Raw genomic sequence first — 23,735 nt, 5'->3', positions numbered from 1 at the left:
TTACCTTTGACCACAGATAATTTAGTTATTTTTCGTTTTAAGATCATTCTTATGATCTAGATTGGAAAATACTACAGTAAAATCAGGATTACTATGAAACCTTGTTTCAGATGTGAATTACCCTCAACACATTCATAAAACAAATTAAGCCTGCCCTATCTTAACCCATAATTATCATTACCATATGACCACCTTTTATGTTTTTTCATATATAGTGGTAAGTTTCAAAAAGGAAAAAGTACGATAAATACATTTCAACTGGCATTAATTTGCATTCTTTTTTGCCAATGCACATATGTACTACATTGTGCATTGTGAAACTACCCATTACTCTGGTACACATACCTGTACAGTTAACACCCAGAAAGAAAGGATTTTTTTTGTTTTGTTTTTAATAATTAAAATTACATAAGTCACATTAGTACGAAAAAAATACTAATAAAAGAATAAGCCTTAATTTTATAATTTTTTTTGTAATCTGCATGTGTATTGCCAAAACCCATAGTCTGGAGTTTTTAAAGGAAGATGCGGCGTCCTGTACACTTAATCTGAGTATGAGTACCAAACTAAGTTGAAGTAGTTTTGGTCACAGCATTCTCTGATATTTTACAATGTTATTATCAAGAAGTATATAACGTCAGTAATGAACTCACACAACTAAATGTCTGTAGGGAATGATGTAAGCACACTTTGTAAAACAGCCCTGGTGTTGTAGAATCAACACCATTTTCATTAATTTAGCTAGACGTGCATGATTAAGAGACATTTAAGATATAAAAGCAGACAAGTTACAGGCACTATCCAATCAAGCGATATTTACACCTCAATTGCGAAATGTGAAAGGACAAAATTGTTTTAGGTATTAAACAATATTTTTTTTGCTGTGTTTGTGAAAGAAGACAGAGACAATTTAATAAGAAAAAGTAACCCAGTGTTCTGCATTAACTTTTATTAAAAATGATTCAGTAATATTGCCTACTTTGCTGCTACTTTAGAAATTGATTATCTGGAATAGAACCCCCAAATTACTCATATTTAATGTAAACACCTCTTTTCATTTTTAGTAGCATTAATTTTAAAATATCAATATTCACAGCAAACATCTTTTCCTATCACTAATTCTACTGAACCTGAGGATAGCACTATATACCTCCATCATTTTATTAATATGCTGCTTTCATCATTCCATGACATAGCATATATATTGCAAAATATTGCAGCAGTGGTGGGTAAATTGAAATAATGAATTGAATTATAAATCAAATTAGTAATTTTAATGGGTCATTTGACCTGTAAGCTACTTAGTACACCGTTTGAGCAGATGACATGAATTCAACTGAAAGAATACAGATTTTTATGAATTAACAACATTAAAAGATGAACAACCATAAATTGAAAAGAAACTGAAAAGAATCAACATGTTTAGAACATGAAGTTATATATCTCATTTAATACATGGTAGAAGAATCAGAAATTAAAGAATTTTTTTATTTTTAGTTAATAAAGGCAATTTTCTTGACTCTAGAAATCAAATTAGAGGTTCAGTGAACTATTTTGATATAAAGAATAGGTAGCCTGGTTCCCTCTTTCTTCTAAGGACAGTGTAGGATATAATCCTGTGTTTGAAGATTTACAGATTTAAATAAACATTGGTTCTCTTTTTCATGTGGGGTGCTCATATTTTTCACTAAGATTAAGGTATCAAACAACAAAAAAACCAGATGGTAAAAAGCAATGTGCATAGAAGAGTTTCCTGTTCTAATGAAAAATTCAGTTAGTTTCTTTGCTATGTAAAAAGTTTGCAGAGATCTAACTAATTTAGTGAATCACTCCAGGAACAGGACTTTTAGGCAAGACAGAAATGTTCATCCTCCACCTTCCAGGGCACTTAGCTGCTGTTCAAAGTTTTCCAAACTAAGGTAAGAAGGCCTCATTGTATACACTAAGCACTAGACTGAGTGGGTCAACTCATGTACTCAAAAGTTGATTAGCTGCCTTGACATTTGCAAATCAGCAGCTAAAACATTTTTGTTAGAGAAAATTCCCTCAATATAATAATTTTTTTCTTTTTCACTGTTGGCAGTGAAAAGCTATTCAGATTTTGAATACATTAATTTTTTCAATACAAATATCTACTGTACTGTTATAAGGTAAAAATTTGGAACTCATGATCTTTCTTTTTTCCTGAAGGAGTCAAGGTATGATGGCACAAATACTTGCAAGAATAATGTTATTACTACAAATTGTCCCACTGAAGCCACTTAGGATTGCTTGAGGTAATTAGTAAAGAGTCAATCTTTAGAGAGCATCATCTTAAAAATAATAAACGGAAGTGTACACAAAATTGCAGATATTGACTTTAAAGAAAATTCTGTAATAAGAGCTAATAATAAGTAGGCCACTGATTATGTACATGGTGCAACCTATTGTGCATTCAATTTATAAGTCGTTCACGTTTTAATATTCAAATAGTAAAGGAAAATCTAGTATGTTTCCCAACCTTCAAAGCAAAGAACAAGCGTACCAGCAATACAGCTGTTAATACAAGGAATAAAAGGGAAACATTGTCTTTTGTAATTTAAAAAAAAAAACAAAACAAACCCACAGGAAGACTGTGCTGCATATTCTCATCTTCTCATTTACTAAGGAACTCTCTCTCTCTCTCTATTTTTAATTTAAGTAGACTGAGGGTCTTTTTGCTGGAGAAGGAGGTAAAGAACTGCAGTAAAATGTGACAGACAATTGTTGATAACAGTGCTTTGGACAGTATGTTCAGGAACCTCTTCGAAAAGAGGATCCAAAAATATTACTATGTAGAAATGCAACAGAAAACCTTAGCACACCTGTGTTACGCCACTTATATTCCATCAATTGAATATTTTCCTGCTTAATCAGATCTATTTTCAGCAGGAAATACTTCTTCAATAAAAACAAATCTCATTTTTCCATTTAGTCTCAACTATTAATTAAACAACAAAAAGGACACAAAGCACATTTTTCGTAATCATCATCTTTACTACATCAGCTTGACTTATCACTGAGTATGGTACTCTTCAGTGTAAGCACAGTTGGTAAAGTCACTTTTATTGGGATCTTTTTATTTATCTTTTTCTGAAAGAATAGAAGTAGGTATGTCTATAAATAAAGCTTGCAAATTATTTACCTTTTAAAGAAACCAAAAGTATTGTCCATAGAAAATACTTAGTTTTTTTCACCAAACTAAAACCAAAACCTACCTCTTCTACTCTACGTAACTTAGAAAAAAAAAAAAGACATGCATATCTATTTAAAAAAAAGAAAAAAAAAAGCATCACATTATTATGCAAGGAAGGTTACAGTAAGACAATGTGACATCCAAATGAAAGAGATTCAAGTATTTTTCAGTCGAATGATTACAAGCCCCTGGTTTACTATTTTGCATGCTGTTCTACACTTGTCCAGATTCACGACAGCAGAAGCTTGAAGTAGGAGCTGCGTCACATAAACAATATCCATCAAATCAGAATCATCTCCCCATACTTAGAACCAGTAGGATGGGATACTGCCACATTCTACTCTCCCCTACTTAAGTGCCTTTTCTAAAATGGTTTGGAAAAATCCTTAGAAAGGTGTTTTTTCATTCCATCTTTCTGAATAGCTTACAGGCGCGCTGGGCACAAAAGTGAGACCTGAAATATTTCCAATATATAATACAGTGCAAAAGAATACATGAAAGATAATGCAGGATTCCACAACAAAACCATGTGAACAAAATTTGTATTTGGAAAAGGAATACCTCAATGACCCCTAAATGGCAAGGAGCGGAACTGCCCAAGTATTCATCAGGAATAAGAAACACATAGCTTGGTACAATTAAGGTTTGTTTTACAGTTCTGGAGTTCCTGAGTTTAGAGGTTTGGGAGGGTACTAGTTCCTATATTGTCTTTTTAACAATTGTCTTAATTTTAAGCCTTATCCTGGATTTTCCTAATTTTTGTATTTTTTTCTTGCTTGAACATCCTTATTTCTATCATTTTAAAACACCCAGAATTCTTTAGACACCTACATGGAATCCTACATAGAATTTTTGCTTGAAATTATGTTTTATGTCTATCTTTCTAAAAATAAAGCAACTGGATTAAGTTTGCAAAGAAACAATCATTGATGATGAAGAGAAAAACTGATATAAATGATTACCTAACTTCCAATCTTACAGACATACACAAACTTCTTGAGTCGAATATAATTATTACATCCATATTCAAAAGGACTATGCATATGTATAAAAAAAGATATTGATTGTTCCCAGAAGTGTATCTTTCATCCTATATTTTAGCTTCTCTTATATGAGAAAACTGTAATGTAAATTATAAAAACATTGTGAACAAACATGAAACAATTTATATCAAAAGATATAAACATTTTAGCATACAAGTAAATGTGTATATGTAATATTAAAAAGGCATTGGTCAAATGAACATGATCAGAAAATGTTCATAATTACATGACAGCTAAAAAAATGGTTCAACAGATGAACAGAAAAAGTCAAGTGAAGATTACCTTTCCATTTTCATAAAATCATAGCCTATTAACTTCTCTTAAACTTGAACAGTCTTGATGCTTAATAATTCAGTCAATAATAGAAACCTACAAAGCATGCAGGTTATGCCACGGAAGTAGCACAGAAAATACCAAAGATGTAACAAGGAGAGGGGAACACGTTGGGGTTGCCCTCAACTATGCTGTGACATGAGTCATGGGACTCAGCTTACAGAGCGGCTGTGCATGTTTCCACTACATTACAATGGATGGGGAAAAATATACTGTAGCTGAGTAGCATGCAGGCCAATCAATCTCAGAAGTGATCATATATGTATGACTTGTTTAGGTAACCTGTGTAAATGTGGTGACACGTTGCTCTGCCTGGTTAAAAAGCACCAGATCTGCATTCTTGACTGATCCAGCTTGATTTTACTCCTGTGAGAAGTAAGAACGGTACGCAATGAAGTTAAAACACGGTACCCTTTAGGTTGTTTGAGTTCTGGAAACAGAAGTATGGATTCCTGCTTATTTAAAAATGCGTTTTCTAGATATGTCACACATTTGCAAAACATAGCATTTATAGCTGTTGATTAGAGCTTTAAGCATATCCAAAGACATACTGAAAGAGGTAAAATTAGCAGAATATCTGAAGCTCATAGATGTATATTGGACTTCAGCCTGAACTTAAAAAAAAGAACACAAACAAAAAGAAACAAAACCCCAACCTCTCCCACCGCCCAAAAAAAACCAACCCCAAACCAAAAAGACAGACAGATACACCCACGCTACGTATATTACAGCTTTAAGCATCTTCCAAATGGTAGTAATTAGACCTTTAAAATACCAGAAATATATTTTTCCTTGCATTTCATTTTCAAGTTTATTCCTGGTCTTCACTAGATACTAAATATGTATCTAGGATGCACTTTCAGAAAGAAGCCACAGGTAAAACAAAACAAAACAAAACAAAAAATCAATCATACCAGGTCAAACACGAAAACTTCTGGGTAAGCAATTTTTCCCAGCATCATTAGCTTTTTTAACTGCATGACTTAAAAAAAAAAAGAAAAAATGTTTCAAATAATTTAAGGTGTATTATAGATTGTAACAGATTTATAGCAACGTAAAAATGAAAACCCATGCCTAGCTATAAACCTGTAATTTCCTCAAGTACCTTACATCTATCTTTTACTAGTCTTCTAGTAAAAATCTAATCTCACATCTCAGCAATGACTTCTCAAAGGCTTATCAAATAATGTAGCTATCTAAGAACTCCAATATAAACTGCTCCCATTGAAAGGGAAAATCTGAAAGAGCTGAAATAATCTGCAAAATGAAAGACAATTTCCTTACTGACTATGAACTAGTGTACATGAAATGGCTTTTTGTTGTTAATTTACGTATCTGTGGTTGTCTTTCAACTATGCCACTCCTTAGCCACTTCTCCAAATTTGAGTGGGTTAAAATTAATACTAGATGATAGTATCTTATAAACAGCAATGCTGATGTTTAATCTTGAATATCAGAGGTGAGAAGGCATAGATTTTGTTACCCGATTCTTAAGGCATAGATTTTGTTACCCAATTCTTAAATATAAAATAGTGAAGAACCAGGTGTCTTCAATTGCTGGATAATTTCCAGGTAAGTGTTAGCTTTAACAGAGTTATCAAAGCACAAGTAAGTTACCTGGATTCATCAGATATTCCTTCCATAAAACCAAGTTTTATTAAAATACACAAAGAAGGCCAGTATCCTTTATTCAGATTAATAATACGTAAAAGATGTAGCAGCTGTTCAGCAGATGTTATAGCTTCCTTACAAAGCGCAGTTAATACTTTCAAACATGTTATGAATATTGTTTGCTTTGCTTTTAAAAGGCCTCTTAGCAACCTAAGGTCTTCTCAACTGAGAGGTCAACACAATATATGGAGTAACAGAACCTCCAAAAAGTAGATGGAACAAGTCAAGTGTCAGGAAATGAGCTGCTGAAATAACAAATGAGTGTAATACTATTGAACACTGCACTCTACAATGAAAGAAACACCTGAAGAGTCACCTTATTACACCTTTCAAATTTAAGTTTAATTTAACTACCCTTTGCTAGAACAAACTTGTTTTCTAAAATTTGGAAAGAATATGGGTAAATTCATTGCCAGTTCAAATCAAAACAACCAAAAACCTAAAAAGCCCACAACCAATCAAATTAAAAAAAAACAACCCCAAAAGAAAACAAAACAATCCAGACAAAGCAATCCAGGCTGGAGTATGGCTGTCTGCACAAGCAGTGACACTCCATTAATGTCCTTGTGTCTTCAGGTGCCAGGGGAGTTGACACAGTCTGCACTGGAGCTACAGCACAGCAATCTGGATTTTCAAAGTGCCTCTCAGGATCCTGCTGAAATCCATGATTTTGCTTCCCCCCTCAGTCTGCAGCTGCTGACAAATGACTACTTTCCTAAAGCTGACCCAGTTTAAGGTCAGGCAGTTGTCTTTGAAGTGACTAGTTCAAAACTCCCACAAAAAAGCAAGAAATTAATACTTTTTCATTCAGTAATTCTATTTTTTCCTCATAATTTTTACTTGACATATTCACCTTATAATACTGACATTGTTCCCTTGGCTTTCCCCCATCATTTTAACTTCAGAACTTGAAAACTGTTGTTATTGCTCTAATTAGGCTGAGTTAGCACCTCTGTTAGTTTACCCAGGACAAATAATGCTGATTTCTGTAGAATTCAGTGAGCCTTAAAAATCAGATGCAAAGGGTATTAATATTCTTTATTAATATCTCCTCTAATCTTTTTAAATAACATTTTACTCTAATTCTTATTTCATGGAAATATTATGATTTTATAAAAAAAACCATGGGTTTTGTCTCTGTTTATTCTGTACATATATACTAGTTTGTCTAGCCAACTAAAAATTTGGAAAAGCTTGTTTTTCAAAACCCTTTTATAAATGGGTTCATACATGTTTATGCAGTTCTGCCTGGATTTCCTACTCTCTTTAGCTCCAGTTTCCCACTTCAGTTTTTTTTCTCTCAGTACAGTCGAACAATCTCAAATCACAAATTGCTTCCTATTTCTAAGCAGGAAGAGCCACACTACGAAAGAATACAATTGGTATAATTAATTCATACAAAATATAAAATATTTAAATCTTACCTCTTTGCTTTCCTCCAAATCTGAGTCACTGCTAAACTCTTCTGTATTTAGATGTTCAAAATCAGATTCTCCAACAGCTATTGGTACTGCAACAGTAAGGCTTGGGTTGTTTATGAATGATGTATAATCATTGCCACCTCTAGCAGTGGCCATTCCATTCTCATTTTTGTGATAATTCGTATCTATCCTTATTTCAGCAATTGTACAGTTGGAAATGCAATGGTTTCTCTCATCATTCAACTGATCCGTTGCTGTTTGATTTACAACAGCTTGTTTCCCCCAACAAGACTTTTGGACACATTCACCTGCTTTTTTCTTCACATAATCTATTCCCTTCTGAATTCTTGCAACAGCAATCTGTAAGTTGTTCATTTCATTATCATCCTCTGTAGGAGAAAGGCTGTCTGAACTAAATGAACTCAGCAGCAAGGCCAGAAAAAGGTTCAATACCTAAAAAAAAACCAAAAACAATACAGCTGAATTTTCTCACTGAATTTTTCATTCATATGCTGCTTCTATCACCCATTATGAACTTCGGCTTCATGTTTTCCTTTGCTGTATACGATTCTGGAAATTACACAGTAAATAAAATGTAAATGCAATTTAAGCACTACACCTGCCCTGTACCCCAATGCAGGCTTTCTGTGGTTTTGCATTGCTGTATGACTATGAAGACACTTGTAAATTCTTTTTCTGCTCCTGTTTGTAGAAGGTCAGAAATGAATGATTCTTTGGTACTGACTGAACAGATCCAAAACATTTACTTCTCTGGTATAGGGAAGCACTCTGCAGCAGAAGACATAGCTGATCTGTGCAGAAAACAGCTTTCTTAAACGCTGGTCCAAACTCACACAAATATTTTGGTGTATGCAACTTAAAAAATGTGAAGCACAGCCTGTCTCCTAATCCCCAAATCATCCTCTTCCCACGGCAAGACAAAACATAGAATAGATATCAGTTATACAAGCCCAGAGTTTACCAGGAGCTCAAATGGTACTAGGATAGCCAAAGCAGCAGAGTACCAGCTTTTAAAGCCTTCAGATCAGCTCTTCCATGCAGCTTTGAATTCAACAGGGTAAAACTATGTGTTGGGAACACAGAAAGACAACTGGGTAACAGAGCCCTGAACATACACAGCAGGGATTGTCTACTCATGTAAGAAATTCTACTAGAGCTATGGTATAAAATCAGAATACAGTAAATACTGTGGAAAAATTCACAGAGATGGATACTTCATTCCAGAGAGTTCTGTCTTCTAGTTTAGAAAACTATTTAAGGAGGATGTTTTGTTTGGTTAACCAAATTTCACAGTTCTCTTCATTATAAGACAACAGATTTGTAGAAAATCCTGGAGCAAGTGGCTGTGCTACTAGTAGTAATGCACAACTGGTTTAAAGATAATTAACTTACTCCTGTTGTTAGGTATTCTATTCCTAAGGAATGGCTAATTTAAAAATCTCTTTTGCTCCTGACAGTTGCCTAAAGAAAAGATGTAGAATAATAGAGGAAGACTCAGCAGGCAATGAGAAAACCAGAGCAAAATGTGGAGCAATGAAGGCCTCAAATACTGGTGAGTTAATAAATATAAAACATATTTTAAAAGACAAATTTATACATGATAATGTAAAAACTGGTACAGATCTTTCCTCTGAAAGAGAAAAAAAAGATATAATACAGACCACTTTAAAAGTGTCTGTAAAAAGCACTTAAGAAATAGGAAACAAAAAGGTGAAGTGGTGAAAGAAAACGTGAAGCATTTGAATCTGTTTTTCTGCAGAACTGCTGCCTTCCAATTCAAGTTTCCTTACTCCATTTGTGTAAAAAGTTGGCTGTGCAGCAAGCGGGGCTCAACATGGCTTAAATTTCAGAGTCTAAGAATGTTAAAGCAGTCTTTTAGACGGGAGAGAGCAGAAAAAGTGAAAAAAAACCCCAAACAACCTGTCTATATGTGATTGGAAGTGATGGCTCAATCAGTTAGGGAGAAAAGGCCCTGCTACGTCTTCTTCTGCAAACAGCAAACTCCCATCCTGGGAGCATAACTCTTGGGGCGCCTTTGCTCTTCTCTCTCTCTCTCTCCATAACCAGGAGTAGTCCACAAAAACCTGAACACATGATGCTTTTCTCTCTCTCACCCATATCCTCTGAATTGCACTCCAGACCCCTGAGGGGGGCCATCCTCCAAGCTGAGGTTTCTATATAGGATCAGAAATCTAACAAACAGAAAACTCTATTTCAGAACCCATACTTGTAACAAATTCAAACTCATAAAAAACGTATTTAAATAACACATTTAATAATGCTTAAAAACATCATTACTGTTCTGTTACCATTCTTTCTCTAAATGCATTCTCAAATTATTTTGGCTACATACCACTAAGTTTCCAATCACCATGACCATCATGAAGACAGTAAGGCACATGGGTCGGCCTGCAACTTCCATGCAGTCCCACATTGTTTCTATCCATTCTCCACACAGCACTCGGAATACAATCAAGAAAGAGTGGAAAAAGTCATGCATGTGCCAGCGTGGAAGTTCACAGCTCTTAGAGATCTTGCAGACACATTCCTTGTAGTTTTTCCCAAACAGCTGCATCCCAACCACAGCAAAAATGAAGACAATGATGGCCAGCACCACGGTCAAATTCCCCAGAGCCCCCACTGAGTTGCCAATAATTTTTATCAGCATATTTAGAGTTGGCCAAGATTTTGCCAATTTGAAAACTCGCAACTGAAAAACAAAAATACAGAGACATTATCTGCAGTAGTTACAAAAACGCTATAGAAATAAACAACAGATTATGAACTAGTGACTCTCAGCAATAACAAAAAGAAGAAACTTCAACATGATTCCAACAACCATAACTTATACAGAAACAGGAGTTTCATACAATCCACACTTTTAAAGCTTAAAAAATTTTAGATTTTGCTCTTTTTTGTATAGCATATCTGTATTGTTTTCTACATGAAAGAAAGAGCACACTGGTTGAATTTGTTCGGATAGTGAATTCTGAACATGGCATACATCTCAACCATTATGTGCAGAAACAAATTAAAAAACCAATAAAGCTCAATAAGATTCTACTAAAGGAAAATAAAGGATGCTGAAATTCTTGAAGAATGGGGTCTTCCAAAAGAATATTGCCTCCAACAAATTTAAAACGGATCAGACAGACCCACAGTCTGGAAATAAAAGCCAAACACAAGCCCTAAGTCAAACATTTCAACTTAGGAAGGGGAAAAAGTATAATTCATACTCTTTCTTACCCACAACCCACCCAAAATAAAAAAGGTATTAAATATTTTTTGTTTTCAGATAAAAGCAAAATGGAAATGCAAAATGGAAAGAGACCACAGGGAACGAATGTCTCATAGTTCATTTCTCATTTTTAAAATAGAAATATTTTTCTAATAATATAAAGCATTCCTTTTTTTGCCAAGGGGGAAAAGAAAAATCAATCTTTTTTTAAGTTGAAAAAAAAATGAATTTTATAATTCCTACTTTTTAAAAGAACACTTCTAGTCTTTTTGCAATTTCCAGATATGGAAGTAGACAGAAGACTACAAATGTTTTATTTATTTATATCTCTCATTATGCATTAAATAAATTGTACACTTCACTGTGCTTTACCCATCCGTGTTAAAACAATCACAATAAAATTACAGCTCTTTCCCTTGAAAAAATACTTAGTTGCTTCTGAACTATAAAACAGCACACACTATTCAGTGATAACATAAATAATTTTGTAAAACATGCTTGCAGAGATATCCTGTGACACTTGGCAAAAAATATACATATTACTAAAAGTGTCTTGTTTACATGAGTACAGTTAAAATACAAATATAATGCATTAATTAATGCAGATATATTATTATCACTAATTTATTTACCAATCTGAATGATCGGAGAACGGATAATCCATCCACATTTGACAGAAAAGGCTCCACCAAACTAAGGATAACTATAACACTATCGAAAATATTCCAGCCAACTTGGAAATAATAAAAAGGATGCATGGCAATTATCTTGAGAACCATTTCTGCTGCAAAAATTCCAGTAAAAACCTAAAGGAAGAACGTTTATTGTTACTTTATAGATGAGTATGAATAAGTTGAACCAGCAGATAAAGAACAACTTAAGTAAGAAGTAACAACCCTCTTACAGCAAGATGTCAGTAGGGAAAATTATCACAAGCTGAACCTCACAAAAAAGATAAGTGGCAACATCAAAATGAGCTCTAGCGTAACTCTTAACTGAGATAACATTTAGTAACTAGTGAAGAATAAACTATTCCTAACAGGCCTCCTGTTTGCTCCTCATATCTGCTGTCCACCTAATTAAAGGAACTTTCCTCAGCAAGACAATAACAGTTGCTCTTGTCGCAATGGAAGCTGCCTTAACAACAGTGTGTGGAAAAATATGAATTGGTCATAAATCGGAGTGATGTGCTATTAAATGAAGTCTTCATGAGAACTCACAGATACAGTAAGCATTATCTTCTCTTTCCAGCTGCCAAAAAGAAAGGCCAATTATGCCGAGGCTCTGCTTGAAGTAAAACTCCTTTCTGCCTCTGAATGTCCCTGATGCCTTCTGAAGCAGAAGGCAAACACCACCTCTGAAAAGGGAGTAAATTCATGGTATTTACTGTAGAAGTATGACCACCAGTATCTACAGAACTGCATAAATTATTATCTTTTACTAGAAAGATGAACAAACTTTGAAAAAATCAGGAGCATTTGACAGTCTTTGAAAGATAGTGCTACACAGTTCAAAAAGCAAGAAATCAACTGCTGAAACTACACCTGTATCATAGTGGCATTTTAGCTGACTGGGAGTAAACACAAGTTCTTACCAGCACGAAGGAACACTTATACTCACACAACTCAAAATTAGATTAATATTAAGCTACTTCATTACATATGAAAGGAAAAAATGGTTGTGTTTCCTGGGTAAAACACGCAGGCATGATCACAAGACAACCCTATGCAACAGCTATTGATCCTCACCTATTTGTCCTCCCTGCCTTTCTCCTCAAATACATCCTGAATCTATATTAAACAGCAACATGACATGATTATCTTCCACAGACAGTGATCTCTGACTCCAGGTTAAGGTGAAAACATTGAACTAGGTCTGTATTGGCTAAAAATATCAGCGTACAATTTAAATGTTGACACATTAACAACTCTGGACTTAAACCTGAATACAATCCCAACATGTACTAGAATTTCATATATTCTAATAACCAGATTGTTTTATTATTTTGCTACATCATAATCACCAGAATTACCACTTACAATAAGCATAGGTTAAGAAGTACAGCAGATAACATTATCTGTATTATTGCCATTATAAAACAAACCAACCAACCATCCCAAACCCGACCTACAGACTGTGTCCACTTTGTCCACCCAACTGTATCAACAGACGCTCTCGGAGTAAGTCACACATTCTTTGCCTTCCAAATTGTTATAGACCAATCAAAGCAACATTCTTCATGGAAATACAAAAATAACACAAAAAATAACAGTGTAAAATAATAATCCAAAATAACATCCAACTCTTCTTGTGTTCTCAGTGATACTTACAGTAGAAAGGATCTAATTTGGCTCCTACTTTTTTTGTAATACTGAACAAAACCAAGTCAGATTTCTTTTGGTTTCGTGTCATTCAAGCTCTGGTTGTTGAAAACTATTTGCAGGAATTTTAATATAGAAATCTAACTCTTAAATACAACATATCTCAAATGGTATTTTTAGACTATTTTTAGTATAATTAAACCTTTAACATTTATTTTATGGTATGATAATAAAAATAATAAATTTGATTCTATTTCAAAGAGAAACCAGGTTCCAACTTTATCAAATTATATACTTTGAAGGACTTACCTGATTTCCTATTTTAAGTACATTACTGAAATGGTGAGTCATTGGATAATGTTCCAAGGCCATAAACAGTGTGTTTAAAATTATGCAAACAGTGATAGCCAGATCAACAAGTGGATCCATTACAATAAATTCAACTACATTCTTTACTTTTAACCAGGGCTCCCAACAATTCCAAATTAAGAAAGTGTGGGCAAACTTATACCAGCAAGGTGGACATTTTTGCCTGGATTCTTCAAGTTCTGGGAAAAAAAGAAATGTATAGTGAACAAGTTTTGGAGAAAGCGAAGATAAAATTTTGTTTATCTGCTTTTTCAGGTTTTAATCTTTATCCCTGGAACCATTAAGGATGTTTGGAGGAACTTCCTCAGATTTCCAGGAACTTAACTTATTGTTGCTGACTGAAAAGTTTTTAGAAGAAATTAGCTCAAAACTCTTGAGGTTTAATTGAAAAGTTGTCTATTTTTAATATCATATGATCTTGTTTAAAAAAAACCAAACAACTATTTATGCTTACATTTAGGGATAGTTTTCTCAGTAAAACTTCCAACTTCACAGTCCTCTCAAATGTGTAATTATTTATTTTCAGGAAAAATAAGATTAATTTCACCATGAATAGGTTTTTGAAAACTATTCAAGTTTTTTCAAGAATTTCACTAGTAATAATGTCACTGTTCCAAATAATCCTACTACAAATTTCCTTCTTATTAACTAAGGCCTGGCCTTTAGTTTTCTATAACATTTTTACAGCATAGTTAGTGGAAAATTTATCACAAGTCATTTCTTCCAATAACTGTATTGCTAAACATGAATAACTAATATAAAATGCATACATATTATCTATTGTAATTAGAATGTGTTTCTTAGTTTAGCCTGCTTATCAGATTCCTTCATTGCTTTTTTCACTATGTATATGCACTTTTGTTCTATTACTCAGTTTGTATATTTGCAATGGCTACATATTTTTTGTCTTCTGTATTTGCACTGTGATATAATACCTTCAAGCAAGTCTAAGACTATGTCAAGAAAGTTCACACATCTGCAGTTATAACACACCTTCCATTGTATTTGTGATAATGCCAGCTATACTCATGGCTCTCTGCCTTATATTGGGATCCTCCAGCAACTCCATTGGTATTTGATATGAACTTGTACGCCTCTTTTTTATTTCTATTTCTGTAGTAGTGCTCTATTAAAAAAAAAAAAAAAAAAAAAAAGGGGGGGGAAAATTAAATGCAACTTTAGAAATACTGCAGAACAGGTATCAGAAAGACTCTTCAGTTTCAATGAATTCATAATATATAAAGCTTTATATTTAAGTGCTGTTACATCAGATTTTTTTTCCATTATACATATAACATAAGCCTAGTATTTTTTTTAAATGGCTATTTTCATGTTACACTTCTGAATACTGTTAATACTTATAAAATACTAAGAAAAGATTTTGATATTTAGTTCCCAGATTACCATTGTATTATAGTTAACTATTATTAACTCCACATTAGACAGAGAAATTTTGGAGGAGGCCATAGCCAAGGAAACAAACCAAGACTGTTGTTGCAGCACTGGAATCAGAAAAATTCCCAGTTCCATGTTTTCTCTACCAATATTTCACTTCTAAACTAGTTCAATCACAAGCTACTTATAAGAAGTGATTTATGCTAGGAAGTTCTCTGCAATAACAATTATTCTTTTAAAGTAATCTTTATAGATCAGTCTTGATCTCTATACCTATTCAAAACTAATTTAAAGGATATTTTTTACATTGAATAGCTATCATCTCTGATTTATTTTATGAATTTCAACTGAAGAAACAAAAGAAGTCCGCTTAATTGACCCAAAAAATGAATACTTTTTAAAGTATTTATTAAAAAAATTGAAAGCTGTGTTATAGTTATATCATTGAACACACTTCAATTATAAAGAAGTTTTGAATGTATAAGCATGGGTAGATTTTTTTTTCAGGAAATTAAATAAATGCATGAAGATGAAAGTATAATAAACTGCAAGAAGATTGTAACTGTAAGAAATCTGGCTGATGTACTTTCAGATGCTTGTGACCTGTGTAAAAATTTTTGTTTCAATAAAATAAGGTTTCTAAGAAAAAACATGCAACGGATGCCTCTGCTCCATTCCTAAAGCAGACTGAGGGAAAAGGGAAAACTGACCAGAGGGACAAATGGATAAATTTGCATGTACTTTTTTTGTTTTAATTATACTTTGATCCTAGGCAGTGAGAAACTCAGATCATCTCTGAGACCCAGGAGAAAAAAAGCTTTCAGAGCTTCTATAAACTATCAACATAATCATAAAGGCTATGGTACAGTTGCAGAATACCAAATATATGGATGGGGGGAAAAAAGCAGAACCAGCAGATTACTGACAGAGAATTAGGAAATACATTTTAAGGGAGGCTAAAACCATAAAGAAAGAAAAAAATCAAAGCAACATAACAATATGCACAATGTTTAGAAAGCTGAGCACCCTATTTGGGGTTCTAAAACAGATTTAGCAATGGAACATTACTAATTTGATTCACTACGCAGGTGCATGCATGTCGTTGCTCTGTAGGTAAATAAAAATGTGCTACTTCGTTCTCTTTCATTTTCATGCTTCAGCCTGTCACTTTTGAGTGAATCACCGTAAACCCATTTCATTACAGTAAGATATGCAAAAGCAGTCACAACCTCTCAACCATTTTCAAAGCATTTCATTCCGTTAAAACATTTTCTGGTGCAATAAAGAAAGGTCATGAAACCTGGAGTAGTTTAAAACTTTCTTACATTGTCATCAGTTGTCGGTTTATCTATTATCACCTCTGGCAGAAGCTGTCCAGTAGGTGACAACAGACCTGGTGGTCCATCCACTAAGGAAACCACCCCATTGCAATCCACAGTGCTGTGCATCTTCCCATTCACTGGAAACAGTGTCAGCCTTCTTGATGATCTACTAGCCTGACTAATGTTACTACTGCGCCGTTCACCATGTCTGCGTGGCAAAAAGAGAGAACCTCTTCTGCTCCCATTATCCTCAAATGTGCTGTGCTCATCATCAGCAAAGTCGTTTTCAGATCCTATCTCTCTTCCGTATTCTCTAAAACTGAAAAGACTTGTTCTGCTACTACGTCTGGGAGAAAACAGGGAGCCACGAACGCTCAGTAAAGACTGCAAAGAAAACAAACAAAATGACCAGCTGAAGATTTTAAATATACAAAATGCATGTCCATGTATTAAAAAAATAATAATTTATATTCCCCAGGAACCTTTCAGTGTTATTTTTAATACAGTGCCTTAGGTAGGTTTCAGACACGTGCACTAGAGGTCTGAATGGGTAAATTTACAGTATATCTAAAACAATTATTGGAGAGAAAAACATGAATATGCATAAGGCCATAGTAGTTTCCATCTCTGTATTGAAGAGAAAAATCGAAACTTCTAGAAATTCTAATGATCTATGTAGATCAAGCATTATGTTAAAAGATATCAATACCCTTAGTCTTCTACATCGATACATTATACTTAAATTTTTCTTTTATGAATTAAAAAGGGATTTCTATTTCAAATTAACTAGGAAAATGCAATGCTGCTGTGCATGTTAAGACCCACCAGATCCTAAACAATAAAATGAGAGAGATCAAAACACTTGTTTAGGTACACTCTAGAAAATAATACCAAAAATAAGTTGGTATTTAAAATAATGCAACATTATTTTTCCTTGGTTGTATTACTTTGCAAAGTTGCAGTGAAGTTTGTTAGATATTACAGTTATCTCACAAACCCCAAAAATGACAACTGCACTATTCACAGTACCTGGTGGGGCGATGTGAATGGCTTTCCATAAGCAAGTCTGTTCCCATCAAAAGAAAAACGGAAACCTTTCCTTCTGATACTGCCATCTGATTCAGATTTTGGAAGCTTTTCATCCTTCGTGTCATCCTCTTCTCCAGAGAGCTCCCTCTGCCTTCTTTTCTTCCTTCTGTTTCTCCTTTCTTTGGCACTTTTTGAGCTAAGCTTGGATGCTTCTGAAGAACTATCTGAGGGTCCACCAATCCCACTTTCACCGCTGTACTCGGTCATCTCTGCTGCAGCTGCTGCTATTGCCTGCCACAGCAATTATTTAATGTGATGCTTTACAAATCACAACATTTTCTGAAGAAAGCTATAGTCCTTGTTCCTAAGATTTATATCAAATTACTTTTAGATATATGACAAAAACCTAGATGGATTTGTGCAAAACTTCAAATGGAATTCTGTAATATGAGTTAAAATAAAAGGGCAGTTATGAAAGTTGCCGTTAAAACAGAGTTCTACTTTGTATCTGTATCATGGAGTCAGCCCACATTACGTACTTCATTGTGCCACAAAGTTCATTACAAAAGACTTGAAAATTAGTAAGTTTATTAGAGTGAATACAACTGCAAACAAAAGAGCTAAACAGAGTCATACTTCAGTTTGTATTAATTTAGTAAACTAATTTTGACTGTTACTGTAAGTAACAGCTTCCTTAAGCTGCTCTTAGGAAAAAACTTTGGGGTACTACTTCCAGTCTTTGATTCACTGGACATAACACAAGTAGCAAAAATTAGTCAGAATTTTATGGATAAAAATATTTTAAACTCTAATCAAAGCTTGACAAGTATTTCACAAGTATTGCAATTAATTCTAAGCTGAGAATTCGGAAAATCATCATGACAGGTTACTAGATAGTACCCCTAGATAAGAAATATTTAAAAACTATTGTTCTGATTTGGGGAGTACTTTTTGTTCTCTGTTCAGAAATTCATTAACACTTTAGACATTATACATTTAAAAAGCAATAAAAAGCCATAGAGAAAGCAGTCTAAAGTACTTGTGAGCTATGTAAAAGAATGGCTTTTTTTTTTTAATATGTTAATTAAATTATTTGTTTCGTTTTGAACGAATAGCATGCAAAGGAATATACTAAAGCTCAAACTCTTGTTAGAAAATACCTGAGCTGCTTCTTGCTGCTTCCTCAGCTGTTCAAGCATCTGCTGCAAGTCTGCCTCCCTCTGTTCAGCTTCAACCATAGTTGCTTGATTTTGCTCTTCATAGGCCATGGCAACCACAGCCAAGATCAAGTTAATCAAATAGAAGGAACCCAGAAAAATGACCAGAACAAAAAATATCATGTATGATTTGCCAACAGCTCGTAGTTCTGATTTGGGGAGTACTTTTTGTTCTCTGTTCAGAAATTCATTAACACTTTAGACATTATACATTTAAAAAGCAATAAAAAGCCATAGAGAAAGCAGTCTAAAGTACTTGTGAGCTATGTAAAAGAATGGCTTTTTTTTTTTAATATGTTAATTAAATTATTTGTTTCGTTTTGAACGAATAGCATGCAAAGGAATATACTAAAGCTCAAACTCTTGTTAGAAAATACCTGAGCTGCTTCTTGCTGCTTCCTCAGCTGTTCAAGCATCTGCTGCAAGTCTGCCTCCCTCTGTTCAGCTTCAACCATAGTTGCTTGATTTTGCTCTTCATAGGCCATGGCAACCACAGCCAAAATCAAGTTAATCAAATAGAAGGAACCCAGAAAAATGACCAGAACAAAAAATATCATGTATGATTTGCCAACAGCTCGTAGCGTCTACAGGAGAAGAAGAGAAATGATCCATCTGGTGAAGGCATGCATCAGTTCTGCAGTTCATAAGCATTTACTGAATTTGAAAAGTGTAAAACTATTATTGAGTTGTTCTTCCTTCTGTAGTAAGATCATACAACCTTTCTGAATTATAAAGTAATCAAAATAAAGGGAGCATTCATGTATGTGAAAAACATGTTTAAGGATCATGCTGCTTTGAGACAAACCTCTTTTAATGCCTAATAATCTTGAAAGGGATGTGGGATCAGAGTGATTAATGTAAATCACACATCACAGGTTGGATGGTTAGTATGCTTACCATATATTAGCATGCCTTCCCCTTGAAATAACCAAAAGGATTAAAGATGGCACAACTGATTAAATAATCAAAAGATAATGTTTATTATAATTAACAGATTTTCACATACCATATAATGAAAAGCTATGGTATGAATGGTATGAATAGTAATTTATATCAAGACGTGCATTCTTAGTTATCAAAAACAGGATTCAAAGTACAGAAATCAAGATTCAGATTTTGCTGTCACAGAGTATTTTTACAATTTAAACTCAGTATTAAAGTTTTTGAAAATAAGATCTTATCACGAAGCACAAAATGAAACGTACACTGTAAAAATTAAAGGATCAAAAAACCCTCACGTGCCTCTTCAGAAATCACATGAGATTCTGTAGCAAGTGCTCATGTATGTTTAATTCTGCAACTGAATTTGCTTCCTTTCATAAATACTGTTCATTTTCAATAACTAACAATAACAATAGTATGTAATATAAATATGAATAGCCTTTCCATTTTTTATTTGGGGCCAGTAAGACACTAACCACAATTTTTACTATACACTCACTAGCTGATAAAGATTTTCCCAGTAGTCCTGTGTCATCAGTCGAAACAGTGACAAGAAAGCCCAACCGAATGTGTCAAAGCTAGTATATCCATAGTTGGGGTTTATACCAGCTTTCACACAGATAAACTCTTCTGGACATTTACTAGGAAGAAAAAAAAGACAAAAAAAAGTAAAGCAATGCATATAAAAAAATCATATAACAATAAAATTGTTTTTAAATGATTGTACCTTGAGCTTCTAATGAAGGTTCATTATATCTAATCTGTGAAGGGGGCTAGTATTTGTGGCTTACAACATTCTAAAGATTAGTGAGGAAATGAAAAGACTTTCCTTTAAAAAAAGCCAGAAAAGAGCAAACAAGTAAACGAAAATCTTTCTTCCTACCTTCTTTCACCATTATACACAAACTAAATCCCAACAGTTTGGTATTACCTCTGCAGATACCTCTTCAGTGGAAACAATATATTTACTTCACAAAGAGATTCCATAAGGCGAATACTTCCATGCAAAAAAAAGAAAGTCAGTATACATGTTTTATGCTGAATTTTGCCTGTCAGCAGGGTTGGCATACCAGATTTCTTGGTTTCTTCAGGTTTGTGAATTAGTCAAGTCAAATTAACAAATTCTACCAATTCCTCACAACAGCAAATAACTGTCATAGTGACACTTTTATCTCCTGAAACTGTACATATCAGTTTTGATAGCAGGTGATCCAATCTCGGTATCAACTGTAGGCACATTGTTTCAGTTCTGATTCAATTTTTGAAGGATAGAAGAGATTCTTGCCTCCAAAACCTCCACAGAAGACACTATAAAGATTTCTTTTCATATATGTGCGTGTATATTAGATGCGTATTTACACACACACACAAAATTATCTGATAGTTACTTACATATATACACTAAATGTTTAAAAAAAAAAAAAGATTTAAGTATATCTGTTTTAAAAACATAACCAACCAAAACCAAGGGATGGACTGACATAGAATGATGTGATTTTGTTACAAAGAATTGTCACAAAGAGAGAGCAAGACACTGCCATGCATGCAGTCCACAGACAGAAGAATCCTGAAGATGTCTTCCCAAAAGTTGGTCATAAGTCCCAGTGCCCCATGCCTATTTTAGAGATGAGAAATGGCATGAAACCCATGATAAATAAGTATGTTCTTACGTCATTGTATCTACCTGCTGAAATGGAATTTTCTAGTTACATAGAGTTTTTAAAAGACATTTACAGAAAAGTATTTTCTCATTTAACACCTTTACTCATTGAAGTGTTTACTTACTATGAACCATGACCACATATTATTGACTGTGAAGTTAGGTAGCTAAATTAGCTTTTTAAGTTTAGAGTGGTATTTTTTACATTTTGTTTAGACAGGTAGTATGTAATTTTCAGTGTACCTTACCCTGCATCTGAGCTATTAACACAAAGCAGATATTCCTTTTGTCCTTCTATGCGATAGAAATGACCTAAAGAAAAAATAGGAAGTGACATGATGATAAACAGAAGGAGTAATTTTTTTTTTTTTTTTTGCTGAGGATGAACCTATGTTCAAGTTATCATGGTTTGAATGTTCATAGTCTCCCATTCATGTTTTCCCAATAATGGGTTCAAATACTGGCACATCCATACTGGTAAGTAAAGCTGCAAAATTAAAGAATAAAATAAAAACACACTGTAAAAATAAAATTCTAAAACAATGATTAGAACAACATAAATTGCATATTCTCTTCTTGAGTCATAGCAAACACTGAATATCCTTCCAAAATCTGATGTTCAATAAATGACAGAAAGAAAGCACAAAGCTTAAAACTCCTCTTAGTCAGTAGGTAGACTGTAATCAGACAATTAAAGCCTATCTTATTTAAAATGGAACTATTTACAATGGCTGGCTAACAGTTTTGAAGTCAGAGCAACATTAACTAGCACATCCTGTGACTGAAAATATGAAAATAGCATTTAAAAGGAAGATGGACGTTCCAATGACAATGTTATAACAGCTGCTGTACTATAAACAACTTTACAGAATTTTTCTTTTAATTATAAGGTGGTAGCCTTCAGAAATAAAGGAATATATTTTGTTATTAATGATTAACAACTGTGCTGTCCTTAAAAAAAAAAAAAAAAAAAGAATACAGATAGAAAGATGGTAACAAATCAGGGAAGAAGTTGATGTGAGTGAGGGCAGACCCCATTCAGAGGGACCTAGGCAGGCTGGAGGAAGGGCTGACAGGAAACACATAAAATTCGGCAAAGACAAAGGCAGAATTGCGTACCTGGGAAGGAAGAGCCCCTTGCAATGATACAGGCTGGGAGCTGACCAGCTGGGGAGCAGCTCTGCAGAAAAGGCACTGAGGGACTTGGCAGACAGGCAGCAAGGTGAAGGTGAGCCAGCAGTGTGCCCTGGCAGCCAAGAAGGGCAACAGCCTCCTGGGCTGCATGAACAGAAGCACAGCTAGCAGAGCGAGGGAAGTGACTGTCCCCCTCAGCTCAAGCACTGGACAAAAGGGCAGAAGTTGAGATCTAAGCACGTTCTGCTTAAGTCATGTCTTTAGCCTCAAGAAATCCCTTTCAGGAAAACATTTTTTTCATAAATAGTAAAACAAGCTGAGAACATCATGACAGGCATATGCATTTAAAGCTGTCTGTGTGACTGACAATATTAAAACCTAATATATTCGTTGTTTAATTTTTAGTGTGCTCTGCATACAAACAAGTTCAGTGCTGAAGACTATCTCATGCAGCATCTGTTCTTAGCATTATGTCGTGATTCCACATCTATACTGAAATCTTTTCTCTAAATTAGACGCATCCATAAAGGCAGAATGAAACTTACTGGAGGATATCAACTTTGTTATAAAATGAATTGAACTGGCAGCTTAACAAGCTGAAGGCAAGTGGTATTCAGAAGAATGAGAATTTTTGATGCTATACGCTTGAAAGCATCAAACAGCAGCCTTTTTTCCCCAGCTATTTACAGCAATGTTCCACTGATTAGTGTAGTCAGAGAGTAGATAATATCCGTAACTTTTAAATTAAGATCTTAGAATTAATTTTCAGTCTTCAGTAGGATGTAATCAGTAACGATGGTGACAGTAAACTTTAAGATCTCTTTTTAATTAAAGATAGGCTGAAACAATTTTTTCTCTATCAGATGCATTAAAATGATCTAGGAATTGCTTTAAAAATATTTTGATCTTTTTCTGTTTGGTATTCCATAAATGGAGATAAGAAGATCAGCTGTTATATATGAAAGGGAAACAATAAGGAATGTTCAACATGACTCTGGCTTTGTTGGGCAGTTTTATTAGGAATCCAAGTTCATAAGGATAGATTCAGTCCTTGATACTTTACTTGTGCGAAAGGAAACAGTCTACATGTGTGCCAGTACTCATATCTGAATTTCACAGAAGCTCTGCAAGAAACTTCTGCATAAATTAAAATGACAAAATGAGCCAGAACTGTGTTTGCAGGGCCTGGCCTGAAAAAATGCTAAGTATGTCATGCTCTCAAATCTAACTGAGAATGCGGGCATTTGATAATACTGAGTATTACATAAATCAGACCTTTAAAATAAATCGAGAGAGAACATTTTCTTTCTGAACTATATTTATTAGTGAACGCTGATTTTTGTCATGTAATGTTTCTTGGTGCCAAGTAAGTTTTACAGTGTTGTATAAAGGCACATTTCTACTG

At 34.1% G+C, this 23,735-nt stretch overlaps 1 protein-coding gene across 7 annotated transcripts in view; it reads right to left on the bottom strand.

Moving 5' to 3' along the window:
* Positions 1–23,735, bottom strand: part of LOC103895328 (sodium channel protein type 2 subunit alpha) — a 53,345-nt gene that overhangs the window by 17,924 nt on the left and 11,686 nt on the right. For 3 of the 7 annotated variants that reach the window (XM_009274886.1, XM_009274888.1, XM_009274887.1), the window contains 10 exons: positions 21,445–21,508; positions 20,036–20,177; positions 18,972–19,178; positions 17,378–17,668; positions 16,385–16,732; positions 14,625–14,757; positions 13,572–13,810; positions 11,574–11,747; positions 10,057–10,413; positions 7,686–8,135 (listed from right to left, as the gene is read on the bottom strand). In XM_009274886.1, the coding sequence (XP_009273161.1) occupies positions 7,686–8,135; positions 10,057–10,413; positions 11,574–11,747; positions 13,572–13,810; positions 14,625–14,757; positions 16,385–16,732; positions 17,378–17,668; positions 18,972–19,178; positions 20,036–20,177; positions 21,445–21,508 (2,405 nt within the window). Of the gene's footprint in view, positions 1–7,685; positions 8,136–10,056; positions 10,414–11,573; positions 11,748–13,571; positions 13,811–14,624; positions 14,758–16,351; positions 16,733–17,377; positions 17,669–18,971; positions 19,179–20,035; positions 20,178–21,444; positions 21,509–23,735 lie in introns of all 7 variants that reach the window. The other 4 variants (XM_009274885.1, XM_019470924.1, XM_009274890.1 and 1 more) reach the window with 2 other exon arrangements.

Source organism: Aptenodytes forsteri, unplaced genomic scaffold (assembly GCF_000699145.1).
Source record: "Aptenodytes forsteri isolate BGI_AS27 unplaced genomic scaffold, ASM69914v1 Scaffold255, whole genome shotgun sequence".
NCBI classification, from domain to species: Eukaryota; Metazoa; Chordata; class Aves; order Sphenisciformes; family Spheniscidae; genus Aptenodytes; species Aptenodytes forsteri.
Note: the sequence above shows the minus strand (reverse complement) of the source record. Positions and strands in the feature narration are given on the sequence as shown.